Source organism: Muntiacus reevesi, chromosome 16, assembly GCF_963930625.1.
Source record: "Muntiacus reevesi chromosome 16, mMunRee1.1, whole genome shotgun sequence".
Classification (NCBI taxonomy): Eukaryota; Metazoa; Chordata; class Mammalia; order Artiodactyla; family Cervidae; genus Muntiacus; species Muntiacus reevesi.
This window is the reverse complement of record NC_089264.1, coordinates 30,091,327-30,105,221: the sequence shown is the minus strand read 5'-3', so window position 1 is coordinate 30,105,221 and position 13,895 is coordinate 30,091,327. Positions and strand designations below refer to the sequence as shown.

General features: G+C 33.6%; 1 protein-coding gene across 1 annotated transcript in view; it reads left to right on the top strand.

Annotated features, from left to right (window-relative positions):
* The window catches only part of GRID2 (glutamate ionotropic receptor delta type subunit 2), a 1,506,291-nt gene that overhangs the window by 911,595 nt on the left and 580,801 nt on the right, over positions 1–13,895 (top strand). The window contains 2 exon segments of the mRNA XM_065907436.1: positions 683–736; positions 8,384–8,557. Coding sequence (XP_065763508.1) covers positions 683–736; positions 8,384–8,557 — 228 coding nt within the window.

The following is a 13,895-nucleotide window of genomic DNA, read 5'->3' as shown; positions in this document are numbered from 1 at the left end:
AGCATCTTTTCATGTGTTTGTTAGCCATCTGTATGTCTTCTTTGGAGAAATGTCTGTTTAGTTCTTTGGCCCATTTTTGGATTGGGTCATTTATTTTTCTGGAATTGAGCTTCAGGAGTTGCTTGTATATTTTTGAGATTAATCCTTTGTCTGTTTCTTCATTTGCTATTATTTTCTCCCAATCTGATGGCTGTCTTTTCACCTTACTTATAGTTTCCTTTGTTGTGCAAAAGCTTTTAAGTTTCATTAGGTCACATATGCACAAGGAACTAATAGATAAAAATGTTAAGTTCGAGCCAGATTATGGAGGGATATGTACTTAGATATTTATTAGGTAGATGATACAAGGTCATCAAAGCTTTATTTGGACTAGGAAATTCAATGCAAATTCTACTCAGTTAAATCACAAAACAGTATTATCTGTCTTTTTTCATTTGAAAGCTTTGTTTTTCTAGGCTTTTAATTAACTTTATTTTCAAACTTAGAGAGTCTACACTGCACTTACAAGATGAACACAAATGTTTCTACCATGTTTTACCGTAATGGTTTTCTGTTTTCAGTTGACTAAAGAAGACCTTTCCAACATGTGATATATTTTTGTCATTTGTCAAGTATATCTCTTTAGTTTGATTTGTTTTTCACAGTTAATGCTGACTGATAGCTGGTTTCTTTTCTATTCCAGGTTGTGGAGACTAATTTGGTTGCTTTTGACTGTCACTGGATCATTATAAATGAGGTAAATCTAACTGAACCTTACTGTCAACTCTGAGTCCTATTTTCATATATATAGTCACAGCCACAGCCTTGAATTTCTAACAGGAAACAGAACACAGAGTAAACTTTCAGCTCACTGAAAGGATGCTGTTAAATAAAATAGAATAAGGAGTTTTTGCAAATTATAAAGGGCTTTGTTTGAATAAAATAGAGACCGTCTTCCCCACTGAGTATCTTTTAGCCTTTTCCGTTGGCACACACTGCCTACATCAGAGATCATTTTTATAAAAAGTACAGTTCTTCTTTGTAAGCAAAGTGAATTCCTCCCAGTGGCGGGCCTGTGTTCCATTTATATTTTACTGTTGTTTCTAGAACTTTTATATCCCACCCCCTTACAAGTGGATTAAATAGTTCCTTACATGAATATGAATAAATAAGAGCAGATTGTTTTGCTTTTCATAAAGAAACACAACTGTTTTAAAATCCACCAACTTGTCAAATTTCTTGTGAAAGATTTCTTTTTTTTTTTTGCAAAAACAATGCATAACATTAAAAATACAGTATTACAACACAAGAGCCCTGTGAAATAAGTTGTTCCATTAGCACCTGCCAGTCAGAGTTAGAAAGGAAAATGAGTAGATCATTCAGGGACAAATAATGAGATAAAGATCTAGTATTCAGTGTATCTATTACTTATGGAAAAAATAATGTGTTGTTTATCAAGTGATACTAATGTTGAATTATAGAATAATACATTTTATCTCAGGAGCAAAGTAGCATTTTTGGCAAGAATTCTAGTCTTGAATTCAGCAAGATAGGCTCAATCCTGACTTTGAAATTGGTTCATAGCTGTGTTACTATGAATATATAATAAAATATCCTGTGCCTCAGGAGTTATTTGTTAGTTTGTACCATATGTATAACAACATTTACTTTACCAGCTCTTAATGAAAATTAAGTGAAATATTATTGAATGTTCTTAACATGGTGCCTGACAAATGACACTCAGTAAATGGTACTGCAATAATGATCAGAGTATATTAAAAGTTCACAGATCACTTGCTCACATATTATTTTGTGGAATAATAAATAGTGTTATGAAGTATTGAGGAAATATGGTCTTGCCTTTCCTTGTACAGAGAAATAAAAATGATGTCACCCTCCATTGATGAATTTTAGCTCTCATGATGGTTCTTTTTTGTTCAGTTTAAAGGCACTGGAAACGTTTTACAAACCTGTTTTTGGCCTGCCAGACTTTGAGTCTATATGATGTGTCAGCGTATTTCTTATGTCAGATTAAGATGTGTTCTTCAGAGATCCCCACAGATAATGTGTGTGTCAGATCTACTTTTCAGTGTAGTTTTTAAGTCAATCTAGAATGACTAAACCTCAGGATGGATTTAGGGAAAAGGGAGACCACAAACCAACCACACACCTAGAAATACCTTTTCTAGGTACTTTCATCTCTTTCTAAGATTCAAATAAATCGAATGGTTTGTCAAATATTACACAACTATTAAGTGGTAATAATGGGATTTAAAACTCAGTCTTTGCCAGTCTAAAGTTTTGGTTGTTGTTGCTTTTTTTTTTATAATTTCCTTATAGATTATATTTTTGAAATTTATGCTCCTAAATTTCAATCTTATAGGAACCAGTAAGTTTTCTTTTACTTTTTGTCTTTAGCTTAATATTTTCTGGATTACTATTTTTTGAAATAGAGAATCCTCCTAATTTCTTGTTTTTGTTTCACACCCACCTTCTGATGGGAAATAGGCCACACAGCTTTTTTGATATGAAACAAACTGGAGCTGTTATACTTGTTTGTGTCAATATCGATGACAAGGGGGGAAAAGTGATTTCTTGCCTCTTTAGAGACATGGATTAATCAAACAAATTAACACTTATAACTGATAAATGGAAATGGCCATTCCTTTCTATTCTTTGGTAAGATTGCCGAAAGGACCCCTGAATTAACTTTTTTACCATATTCAACTTAACTTCTAATGTTATCCTTGCATCTTGAAAATGTGAACCCAGGTAGAGACAGCTTCCCATGACACCAATGACCATCTGTCTACTGCTTGCTTGTCAATTTGTGCTATGGAAGAAATTGCTTTTTCATATTATAAAGAGGAAGTTTGAGTAGTATGTATTTCATTTATGATGACTATCATGGAAAGAGCAATAGCTTATATTACTATATCTTTCATAAAGATTGTAACTCATTCTGTTAAACTTCTTAAGTTTTATTTCATAAAATATTAGAACAAATGATGTCTTTCAACAATTATTTCATAATTTGAGTCCCTATTTTACAAAAAAAAAAATTCACACAAAAAACAATCTAACTCATTAATAACTTAAAAAATATTAGAAGTATACTTAACCTCGGTTATTTTCTCATCCACATGTCAGTTTCACACTGTAAATTGTTATAACTATAGCTTCACTTTTACCATTACTGAAACCCTTATCTCTTTTTTACTCACAGTCCTCCTTACTAGTTCTTGAGCAGAGATGTAATTTTAGGCAGAGCAGGTCACTACCACTTAGCCTTTGAAAAATCTCATGGTCATAGCCCACACTGTTTACATTGGTTATTATATTTTTTCCCTAAACTAGGTTAAAAAAATATCAGAGATCAAGCATATTTTCTGTACTTTCATCACTAAGAAATATCATCCATATATGTATCTGTGCTCAGCCCTCTTAATTCTACATGACTCCATCCAACCACCTCATTCTCTCTGAAATATGCCTCAGGAAACTTGAGTCTCACTACCTTTCTTTCTTTTATAGGTCTGTTTATAATGAATGAATCAAAATTTATCTCAATTTTCATAAAATAAGAAACATGAATTCCTCAAGTTTTCTAGAAAAATAATAAACTCCAAAAGGAGCAACAACAACAACAAAGTCCAACAACTTGCAAATGCCCATTTTGTTTGAGCATGGAAATTGTGAATCTGATTAGTTTGGTTTGTGTAGCTACTATTTTGTTGCTAATTTTAAAATGGGTTGCAAACATTTACTTAATCTTATTGTACCAACAGTTTCTCAAAGAGAAACTATAAATCAAAGTTGGCATCGTGCATCATGATACAAATTGATGCTGAAGCTTGAAAACAGTATATTTGTTTCATTTGCACCAACTGTGCTATAATAATGAGAGGCTATGCTAGTTCATATGGTGTAATCAATCATATGCTAGTAGTTGGAAGTGGTATTTATCTTTTCCCTGCAATCAGGTGATCCAGCAGAGAACAGCCTTTCCTTATAAGTATTGTCGTCCCTTCAGGGTCCTGAAGCAGATGGCCTAGCACTTTATTTAAGTTTTACAAGTTAGAAATTCAGATAGGAAGATATACATACATAAATACATATTAGAAGTATAGAACACAGTGTAGAAAACCTGTTCTTTTGTTATTCACATGTTGGTTTCCTACTGTAAATTGTTATAAATGTAACTTCACTTTTACCGTTACTGAAACCCTTAGCTCTTTTTTTACCCATAGCCCTCCTTATTAGTTCTTGAGCAGAGATGTAATTTTAGGCAGAGCAGGTCACTACCACTTAGTGTTTCAATACCTCTTAATGTATATATATATATGCACACTGCTTAGAGCAGCAAGAAGCATAATGCTATATGCAGTCTTCTATTCCCTGATGATACTAAGCCTGACCCTTGGTGTCCTGACTTCTTATTTAAATACTAGTTTTTTAGTTTAAGCCATTATTCTCTGCTAATCACTGCTTAGTTCTGCAGTTAAGAGGTTGTTGTTGTTATTGTTGAGATTTGAAAGTATGTAATGAATATTTTTCATTTTTCTAATTTGGTGATTAATTAAACTGCTCTCTACTAATCTGTCAAGCAGAGAGTTGACATTCTGTTCGTCTTTCCACGCTTATAGTCTGCAGTTGGTTTTGTTCCATGTTTCATGATATTTGTATAATAATTTCACATTACTGTTAAACTTTATGGAAGCATCAAAGGACCTTTTTTGTTAAAGTATGGAGACCATAAACACACCAGCAATACAACAATAAGCATGATCTTTTCAAATTACACTACCTAGCACACTGCTTAATATCATTACTAAAATCTGCTTTATTTATAATGGATAAAGTTATTAAAGCACCCCGGTGTCTCTACTTAAAGTTTCAGGGATCTATCTTTTGAAGATGGTTTGCTGAAGTCTTGCCATTCATTCAGTTTTTTATTTAACATAAATTTAATGAATACCTGCTATAAGCCAAGAACTTCATTAGATATTAAGAGATAAAAGAATAGGAAAGGAGGAAGGGATCCTATTCTGAAATAGTTTATATAATATAGATTGGCATCCGATCTAATAGATTTTGAGAGTCTTTCCTTCCCCGGAATTCTATTAACTTAAGCTTAAAGCTGATATCCTACAAGGATTCAGGAGCGATCCAATTCTCCTAAAAGATTTGTTCTGGAAATTGGCTGTTTCTGGTGGAGTTATAGACCTACCAGATATTTTAGCTCTCCCCTTCCTTGGCTTTGACTCCATTCAGAGTTCACCCTATGTTAAACTATCACAGTAAAGTGAATAAGAATCTTTTCTCAAAAATATTGATTTGACTCTTGATAATATTTGATCATCTATGTAAATAATTTTTATGAGAATAAAAGGCTGGTTGCTCTGCTCTTAAAGAACACTTGAGAAAAATTAAACACACTAAAGCATATTTGTTTGTTTTTCATTGCAATATTCTTATTTCATAAATATGCTCAATAAAATAAATAATACAAAAAAGACAATTTTTCGTTTACTTTCTTTGCTGCTGCTGCTGCTGCTAGGTCACTTCAGTCGTGTCCGACTCTGTGCGACCCCATAGATGGCAGCCCACCAGGCTCCCCCGTCCCTGGGATTCTCCAGGCAAGAACACTGGAGTGGATTGCCGTTTACTTTCTTTAAATTCCTTCAGACTCAGGAAATGTCTATATAACTTAGTAGCATATTTAGGTAGTACAGGGGACTCAGTTGAGTGTGTGGCAAACTAGTTCTTCATATGATTATTTTTTTTCATCAGATATTTTAACATTTTTAAAAGTCTGCACATTTGAACAGTGTAGATTCCAATCGATTATGCAACAGCTTCATATTTTAATAAAGCAGTTTACCTACCAGTTTCTTTTTCTTTTAAAAATATTTCTTACTAGATTAAATATTCACATGGCTTCCACTGTTTACATGACATTGTATTTGCCACTCTTGAAATGCATCTTCTGGAATGCAGACATTCTGTAAATATAAAATAGCTACCTAATCAAGTTTTCATATCACTATCAAACTATTTTTGAGATCAGGTGTCAAAACTAAAACTGCAAGTGAATTTTTTGAGACAGACTGTCTGTTAACTTCATTCAGAATGGCACATTCTTTCCTACCAGAAAATTACTTTTTTTTCCCCCTTCCTCAAATAATAATAGGCAAAATATATTCAATTCAAATTGACATTTTCTCAGATATAGTTTAGTCATTTAGACATCTGTGGACTTCAGCTTTTGGAACTTGTAAAAAGTAACCATCCTTTTTTGTGGATTTAAAAATAGTCCTCAAAGACTTTGACTTCTGATACAAGAATCATTAGGCTATTCAATTCTAGAATAAAGTATCTTTATTGTTTTAATTCCTATCACTCATGAATATTAATCTAAATAATTCCTGTAAGGAAAAATGGATTCCCTACATGATTACTTCAGAGAGTGTCTTTTGATGACATTGATAAAATCTTATTATGAGTAAAGGATATGTTGATGAAGAACTTGGAATCTCCCTACTTCTTTATTTGTAAATGAGAATTAACAACATCAGAATCAGAATGTAGTTTTTAGCAAGAAATGAAATAGTGTGTTAAGTACTTAGTATTTTTCCCAAAATATAGTAGGATCTTAATAAATGTAAGTTTTTGTTCTAATATGCTGATTTGTAGTTCAGCAATGGTGGAGCATGTAGAAATAGTGCTACTTGACAAAATATTGATAAATCTGATATTGCTGAAGAAAAAAGACCACATATATAAAACACCACTTAGTCAATATTATGGGAGAGTGGTAGAATTTTTCACTGCTTTTTAGAAATCAAGATGCCTATCTACATAATATGAAAAAAGTTTAAGCATGTAATAACATTGAATAACAATAAAAATTGATTTTAAACATTTCCTGTTTAAAGTTCAGACTGAAAATGAAATTGACAGATACTGTAGACATTGTTTAATTTTACTTTGTGAGTAGATGGCAGAGAATTAAAAACTGACCTGCTTTTGCCAGACAGAAATTTTGGTAACCAGTGAAATGATACACACTGAGGAAAAACACAGCATTTTAAACTGAGAAAAATCATCTTTATGGTACATTAATTGACTGAAAATCCAGGATATTATACTGGATATGGCTGATGGCAGGTGTTATTTTATTTTCAGAAAAATCTTTATTTCATAAAGATCATAAATAAAGGATGGATTTTAAAGCTAGTATGTCCTATGACAAAGAAAATTTACACTTGTAAATCATCTTTTTCTCTTTCATTATTCAGTAATAATTCTTTGAAACAAACCTGAGAAATATTCACTGCAGTCCACTATGTATCCTATGTCAAATCTTTTATTTCTGTTGCTGTAAGAATCTGTTGAAAGCAATACTATGTTAATTACAAAGACTCCATCAGTTTAAAAGATTTCAGATGGATACCATGAATTACAAACTACCTAAGTAAAGGCTGCATTAAAACTAAAATTTATTTTGATCGCATCTATTCTAATTCCAATTAGGATAATGTTCAGTTAGAACAGATGTATGTTAAAAATATTATTTTATTTTTTTGTTTTCACATCCATAGTTGAGTCAAATCTTAAAGTTTGAGTCTAGAGTTGGATGGTGACTGGGAAAAGGAAGAAGAAAATGCTTTTCTTTGAGTTCTCAAAGGCTTATATGCAAACTAGTAGTAATTTGGATAAACATCACTGGAGTGTATTTTGTATTAATCAATAGAATTTTCTATCTTTATGTTAAGAACACAATTATATACTAATATATCAGTTCAACAGTTAATGAGCATTTTATCTATTCCTTATCAAAACAAGTCCATAAGTTAACACAATAGTTCTAAGAAATAATTGGGAAAAGTCTTAAAAAATGATGCCTCCTCTTTCTCTCTCATCTGTCTTATTTAAGAACACCCTTTTCATTGCTAATAGCAATATTTATTACTCTTACATTACAACTGTCTTCCTAGGTCATCAAAGTATCTTGAAATCCATTAATGAATAATTAAGTGTAATAGCAGCTTACTTTGTGACCTTTTCCAACGTTTAGATAACACACAGTTTTCTGAAGTATTCAACATATTATAAACTTATTATAAATAAAAAGTATTTAAGTCCATCACTTCATTTGAAATTAAGCATTCATTAATTATATACATAAATGCATATAATTTAAAGCACAGACAGCAACTACAAATGAGTTGATTATTTTAATGAACATGTGGTGTTGTTTTCACTTGGATGTGGGCTAAGCATTAAACAAATGTATTATAGTGACAGAATCTCTTAGCATTTCCTGATAACAACTTATTAATAGTTTGTGTTTCTGTTATGTACTATAATATTTCTAATTCTTCCATTTCTTATCTTATAGGAAATAAATGATGTGGATGTACAGGAACTAGTAAGAAGGTCGATTGGAAGGTTAACCATCATTCGACAGACATTTCCAGTTCCCCAGAATATAAGTCAGCGATGTTTCCGTGGCAACCATCGAATATCTTCAACATTGTGTGATCCAAAAGATCCATTTGCTCAGAATATGGAGGTATATTCTAAGCACCCAGATATTTCTTTAAGAATTTTTTTTGGTCAGTTGTAGAGAGACATTTTCTGGTGGCATTGCATTCAGAATTCTACATGTTTCCATTTTTGGTCCGGCAATTTCATAAGTCTACTGCGAAGAGTGCTAAGAATCTGTCTTTGATTATTCTAAATCTCATCACAGCAAAATATCTATTTGATAAAAATATAATCAGTAAAAGTTATTCTCTTTTCAGCAAGTAGATCAATAGAATTTCTCATGGTAGAATTTGTGATTGATACTCCTTAATGCTAAACTCCTTATTATTAAGCTAATAAATTTGTTTGCCTTTTCTGGCATAACAAGGATATAGAAGCTTATTCCTTTTTAAAGATTAATTTCTGGCTGAAAGGACTTCACAAGAAAAATATTTAGAAATCCGAAAATGCAGTAGTGTTATATAAAGTTATATCCAACTCAGATGGGAGATAGCTGAAACCTTTGCTATTCAGAATACAACAAAGAATTTGAAAGTAAATGAATACAATCTCTGAGCAAAACGAAAAAAAAAAAAAAAAAAGAACATCAAGTCCCTGTAGCTCACACATAAGAATGCCCTTTTAATACTCAACCAGATCTTATTTCTTTTTCTTAAGGAAACTCCTATCAGAATTGTTTGTGTTATTTCTCTTTGCACTGGACATCTCAAAATGTCAATTTGAAGGAGGTTTGACAAAGGCAGGCACATCAACAAGAATAGGGCATAGGAAGCCCTGTAAGGAGGCAAGAAACATAAAAAGAGAAATCAAAGAGATATGCTAATTCAAATATCCTATCAGAGCAGGACCTTCTCTGTAAAACAACTCTACATTATAATACAGTTCCAAGTGTATCACTATAGTATATAGCTAGTTTATTAGTTAATATTTAAACAGTAACCCTGAGATACCAAGAAAGATTAAAGTCATGGTCAATTTCATAGGTAGGAAAAAAATAGGATCTATTTTAGAAACCTATTCCTTCAAAATGTTTAATAGAAATAGTATTTTAGTACTTAGAGATGTTCAGTTTGAAAAGGTTGGAAAAATAATTCTAGGAGAACTAGTTCTTTCCTAATAATACTAGGTAAATAAGGTGATTTGGCAAAACTACTTCCTTGTTTGAAAGATAACAGCTTCCCTATTTTTAGTCGGCTTTGAATATTTTAGATAAATTACCGTTTATCTAACCATTTCTTCATACTTATTACCACTGTAATGCTGCTGCTGCTAAGTCGCTTCAGTCATGTCCAACTCTATGTGACCCCATAGACGACAGCCCACCAGGCTCCTCTGTCCACGGGATTCTCTAGGCAAGAATACTGGAATGGTTCACCATTTCCTTCTCCACCATTGTAATGAGCAGTATGTATTTACCCAACAACTGGCTCTGGAATCATTGCCCACAGAACTTTGCTAGTAGATTTTTAAGCTCCTTTAGAATAAGTTCCCTCCAGGCATCATAATCACATTAAGTATCTGTCTTTCTTTCTTTTTCCCATCATACCTACCATGGTGCTTTTCACCTTTGTAAAAATTTGGATTTGAAAGTAATTTATAAGAAAACAGAAGTAAAAGTGAGCCACTCAAGCCTCAACAGGGTTTAAGTTTTCTACTTCTAATGACGTATCTTTTGATATTAATTGGTTCTGAGTATAATTGATGTGGAAATGATAGAATTTTAAGTAGAAACATGAAAGAACTTTGATTTAGAAAATCTTGAGATATTAAAGGCTGTTTCTGTTGAAAGAGGTAGTAGGAAATATACAGATTGGGAAAGCAGAAAGGTACTGCACAGTATTTCAAAGCATATTCGCCTAACAGCACAATCCTTCTGATTCAGTTGAGTTCCTTGAAATCAGGGAACAAATATTCTGTTTATCTTTGTATTCCCAGACATATCTAATGAATTAAGGATGTACTGGAAGTAACACTCCTCCTGCCCCATACCTTCATCATACACCCCTCAAAGCTACAGATCGAAGAAAGCTGGAAGATTATTTTTCTTTGTGAATTTATTGTGTATTAACATTCCTTTTATATGTAATAGAATTTGATTAAATGTTTAATATGTAAAAGGAAAACTGACAGAAACTTTTATATGTGAAGATTTATATAGTGCCTAAATGCTGGGCTCTTGAATTTAAAATGTTCCACTAAAAGCAGAGCATTTGATAAAAAGTCTGGCTTTGGTGTATGTTTTATCTCACTGAAGTTAAAGAAAATAGCAAGAAAAATACTTTAAAAATTGAGAGTAAGGAGTTCCCTGGGAGAAACAACCCTCTCTCAACTTGGAGTCCACAGTGCAGATAAAAAGGATCACAGGTAGACATATATCTTATCAGCAGGATCCAACTTAAAGAAAAACTTAGAAAAAAAGATATGAAAATATGATTCTTGTGACCTCTAAAAATAGAAACCCAGCAGTCACCGTAATCTGTACAACAGAGGAGAAGAGGGTACATCTAGAGAAGAGGGTGAGCATCTAGAGATCTCTGGCCTGTTACATGTTTTAGTGTACACAGAAAGGGAAATAATATTTTGTTGTTGTTTAGTCGCTCAGTCGTCTGACTCTGTGATCCCATGAACTGCAGCATGCCAGGCTTCCCTGTCCTTCACCATTTCCCAGTATTTGCTCAAACTCATGTCCATCGAGTCAGAGATGCCATCCAACCATCTCACCCTCTGTCATCCCCTCCTCCTGCCTTCAGTCTTTCCCAGCATCAGGGTCTTTGGCAATGAGTCAGCTCTATGCATTAGGTGGCCAAAGTACTGGAGCTTCAGCTTCAGCAACTGTCCCTCTACTGGGGAAGCCTAAGTAATATTTAGAAAGAACAAAAGCCAAGTTTCCTCAAACTTTAAATTAGTGCCAGAAAGACTAAAATTCAGAGTTAGCTGAAGTTGCAAAATAAATGTCAAAGGTACCTTTCAGTTAGAAACAGAGTTTTTAGCAACATATGAAGCAAAAAAGAAGGAAGCCATTTACTGCTTGATGAAACTAATGCTGTCTTCCCAGGCAGCATGGTGTAAAGAATCCCTCAACCAATGCAGAGATGCAAGAGATGTGAGTTCGATCCATGGGTCAGGAAAACCCCTTGAAGTAGGAAATGGCAACTTATTCCAGAATACTTGCCTAGGAAAGCCCATGGACAGAAGAGCCTGGTGGGCTACAGTCTGTGGGGTCTCGAAGAATCAGACACGATTGAGCACACACACAAAACAAGTGTTAGTTTGGCTGCTAATGGAGAGAAAACAGAAACATTCAAATCCTTTTGCTTCTGTTTCTCCATCTTAAAATTGGAAAGATTAGGATAAAAGTCATTTAAAGAAAAGTAAATCATTAGATTTTAGATTAGAAGGAGCATGTGTTTGGAGGTGGTTAGAGTATGCCTTACTGTTCTAAAATGAGGCCTGAAAAATAATTTCTCAAAGCAGTTAATAAAGCTGTAGATATGATCACAATGTTGTAATTTAGAAATATTAGAGAAATATTTAGGAAGAGAACCCAAGTACAAGGCCTTGGTATATTGTCCCAGTTTTCCAAAGGGAGGTAGAAAGATTCTGACAACAAGCAGTTAACACACTAAAATTAATATTTAGATACATTTCTGTTGTTCAGTTGCTCAGTCTGATTCTTTGTGACCCCATGCAGTGCAGCATGTCAGGCTTCCCAGTCCTTCGCCATCTCCCAGAAGAATATACTATTAAATACATGGGTTGAGGAACTTTAAACAAGATAATAGGATTTCCTTAAGAACAGGCATCACTGAAGCCTACTTAATATATTTTTTTTTAGGTTTAGATAATGTCATAAATCTTTTTATTGTTTGCTGATTTTAATGTAATGTTTGAAAATTTTTCCTTTAGGAAAACATTAGAAAGTCTATATAAATTGATGTCATTCAAACATTTTCACCAAAGACTACTAAGAACAAAAGATAGTAAACCTTTTGGCTTCAGATTCTTTAAAAAGTTCAAAACATAGTCTTATTATTGTCTTTAAAAGTTAATATAATATATGGGTTTCTTTAAAATTAAAAGTAATATAATTGAATCAAGATTTCTGGGAGAAATATCAGTAACCTCAGATATGCAGATAACACCAACTTTATGGCAGAAAGGAACTAAAGAGCTTCTTGATAAAGGTGAAGGAGGAGAGTGAAAAAGCTGGCTTAAAACTCAGCATTCAGAAAACTAAGATTATGGCATCTGCTTCCATCACTTCATGGAAAATAGATGTGGAAAGAATGGAAACAGTGTGAGACTTTATTTTCTTGGGCTCCAAAATCACAGCAGATGGTGACTGCAGCCATGAAATTAAAAGATCCTTGCTCCTTGGAAGAAAAGCTATGACAAACCTAGACAGCATATTAAAAAACAGAGATGTTACTTTGCCAACAAAAGTCTCTATAGTCAAAGCTATGGTTTTTCCAGTAGTCATGTATAGATGTGAAAATTGAACCATAAGGAAAACTGAGTGCTGAAGAATTGATGCTTTTGACCTGTGAGTGCTGGAGAGGACTCTTGAGAGTCCCTTGGACTGCAAGGAGATCAAGCCAGTCAATCTGAAAGGAAATCAATCCTGAATTGGAAGGACTGATGCTAAAGCTGAAGCTCCAATATTTTGGCCATCTGATGTGAAGATCTGACTCATTGGAAAAGACCCTGATACAGGGAAAGATTGAAGGAAGGAGAAAGGGATGACAGAGAATGAGATGGTTGGATTGTATCACCGACTTAACGGACATGAGTTTGAGTAAACTCCAGGAGATAGTGAAGGACAGGGAAGCTTGACGTGCTGCAGTCCCTTGTGTCACAGAGTCAGACACAATTGAATGTATGAACAACAACAGCAACATTTCAGATAGTAATCAGCTAAACTACTTTCTTTTGTCTCCAAATCTTCAGGCAAAATCTATAAGCCTAGAACATGGCCCAGATGTATTATGTAGCTTTGAGTACCTTTAATATTTACAGCTTATCACCAGAGTTTCTCTTACCCTCAGTTTGGGAAGTATGGAACCAGTGGAATAGTAAAACCACACTGATAAATAGTCTATTCTTGAAGTGCAAGGAATTCTCTATGGTTATCCAAAGAGTCTGTCTTGGACCTACGGCTTCCCTTGTGGCTCAGCTGGTAAAGAATCCGCCTGCAATGCAGGATACCTGGCTTTAATCCCTGGGTTGGGAAAATCCCCTGGAGAAAGGAAAGGTTACCCAGTTCAGTATTCTGTCTTTGAGAATTCTATGGACTGTATAGTCCTTGGGGCCACGAACAGTCGGAGATGACTGAGCAACGTTTGTTTTCTGACTTCATTGAACCA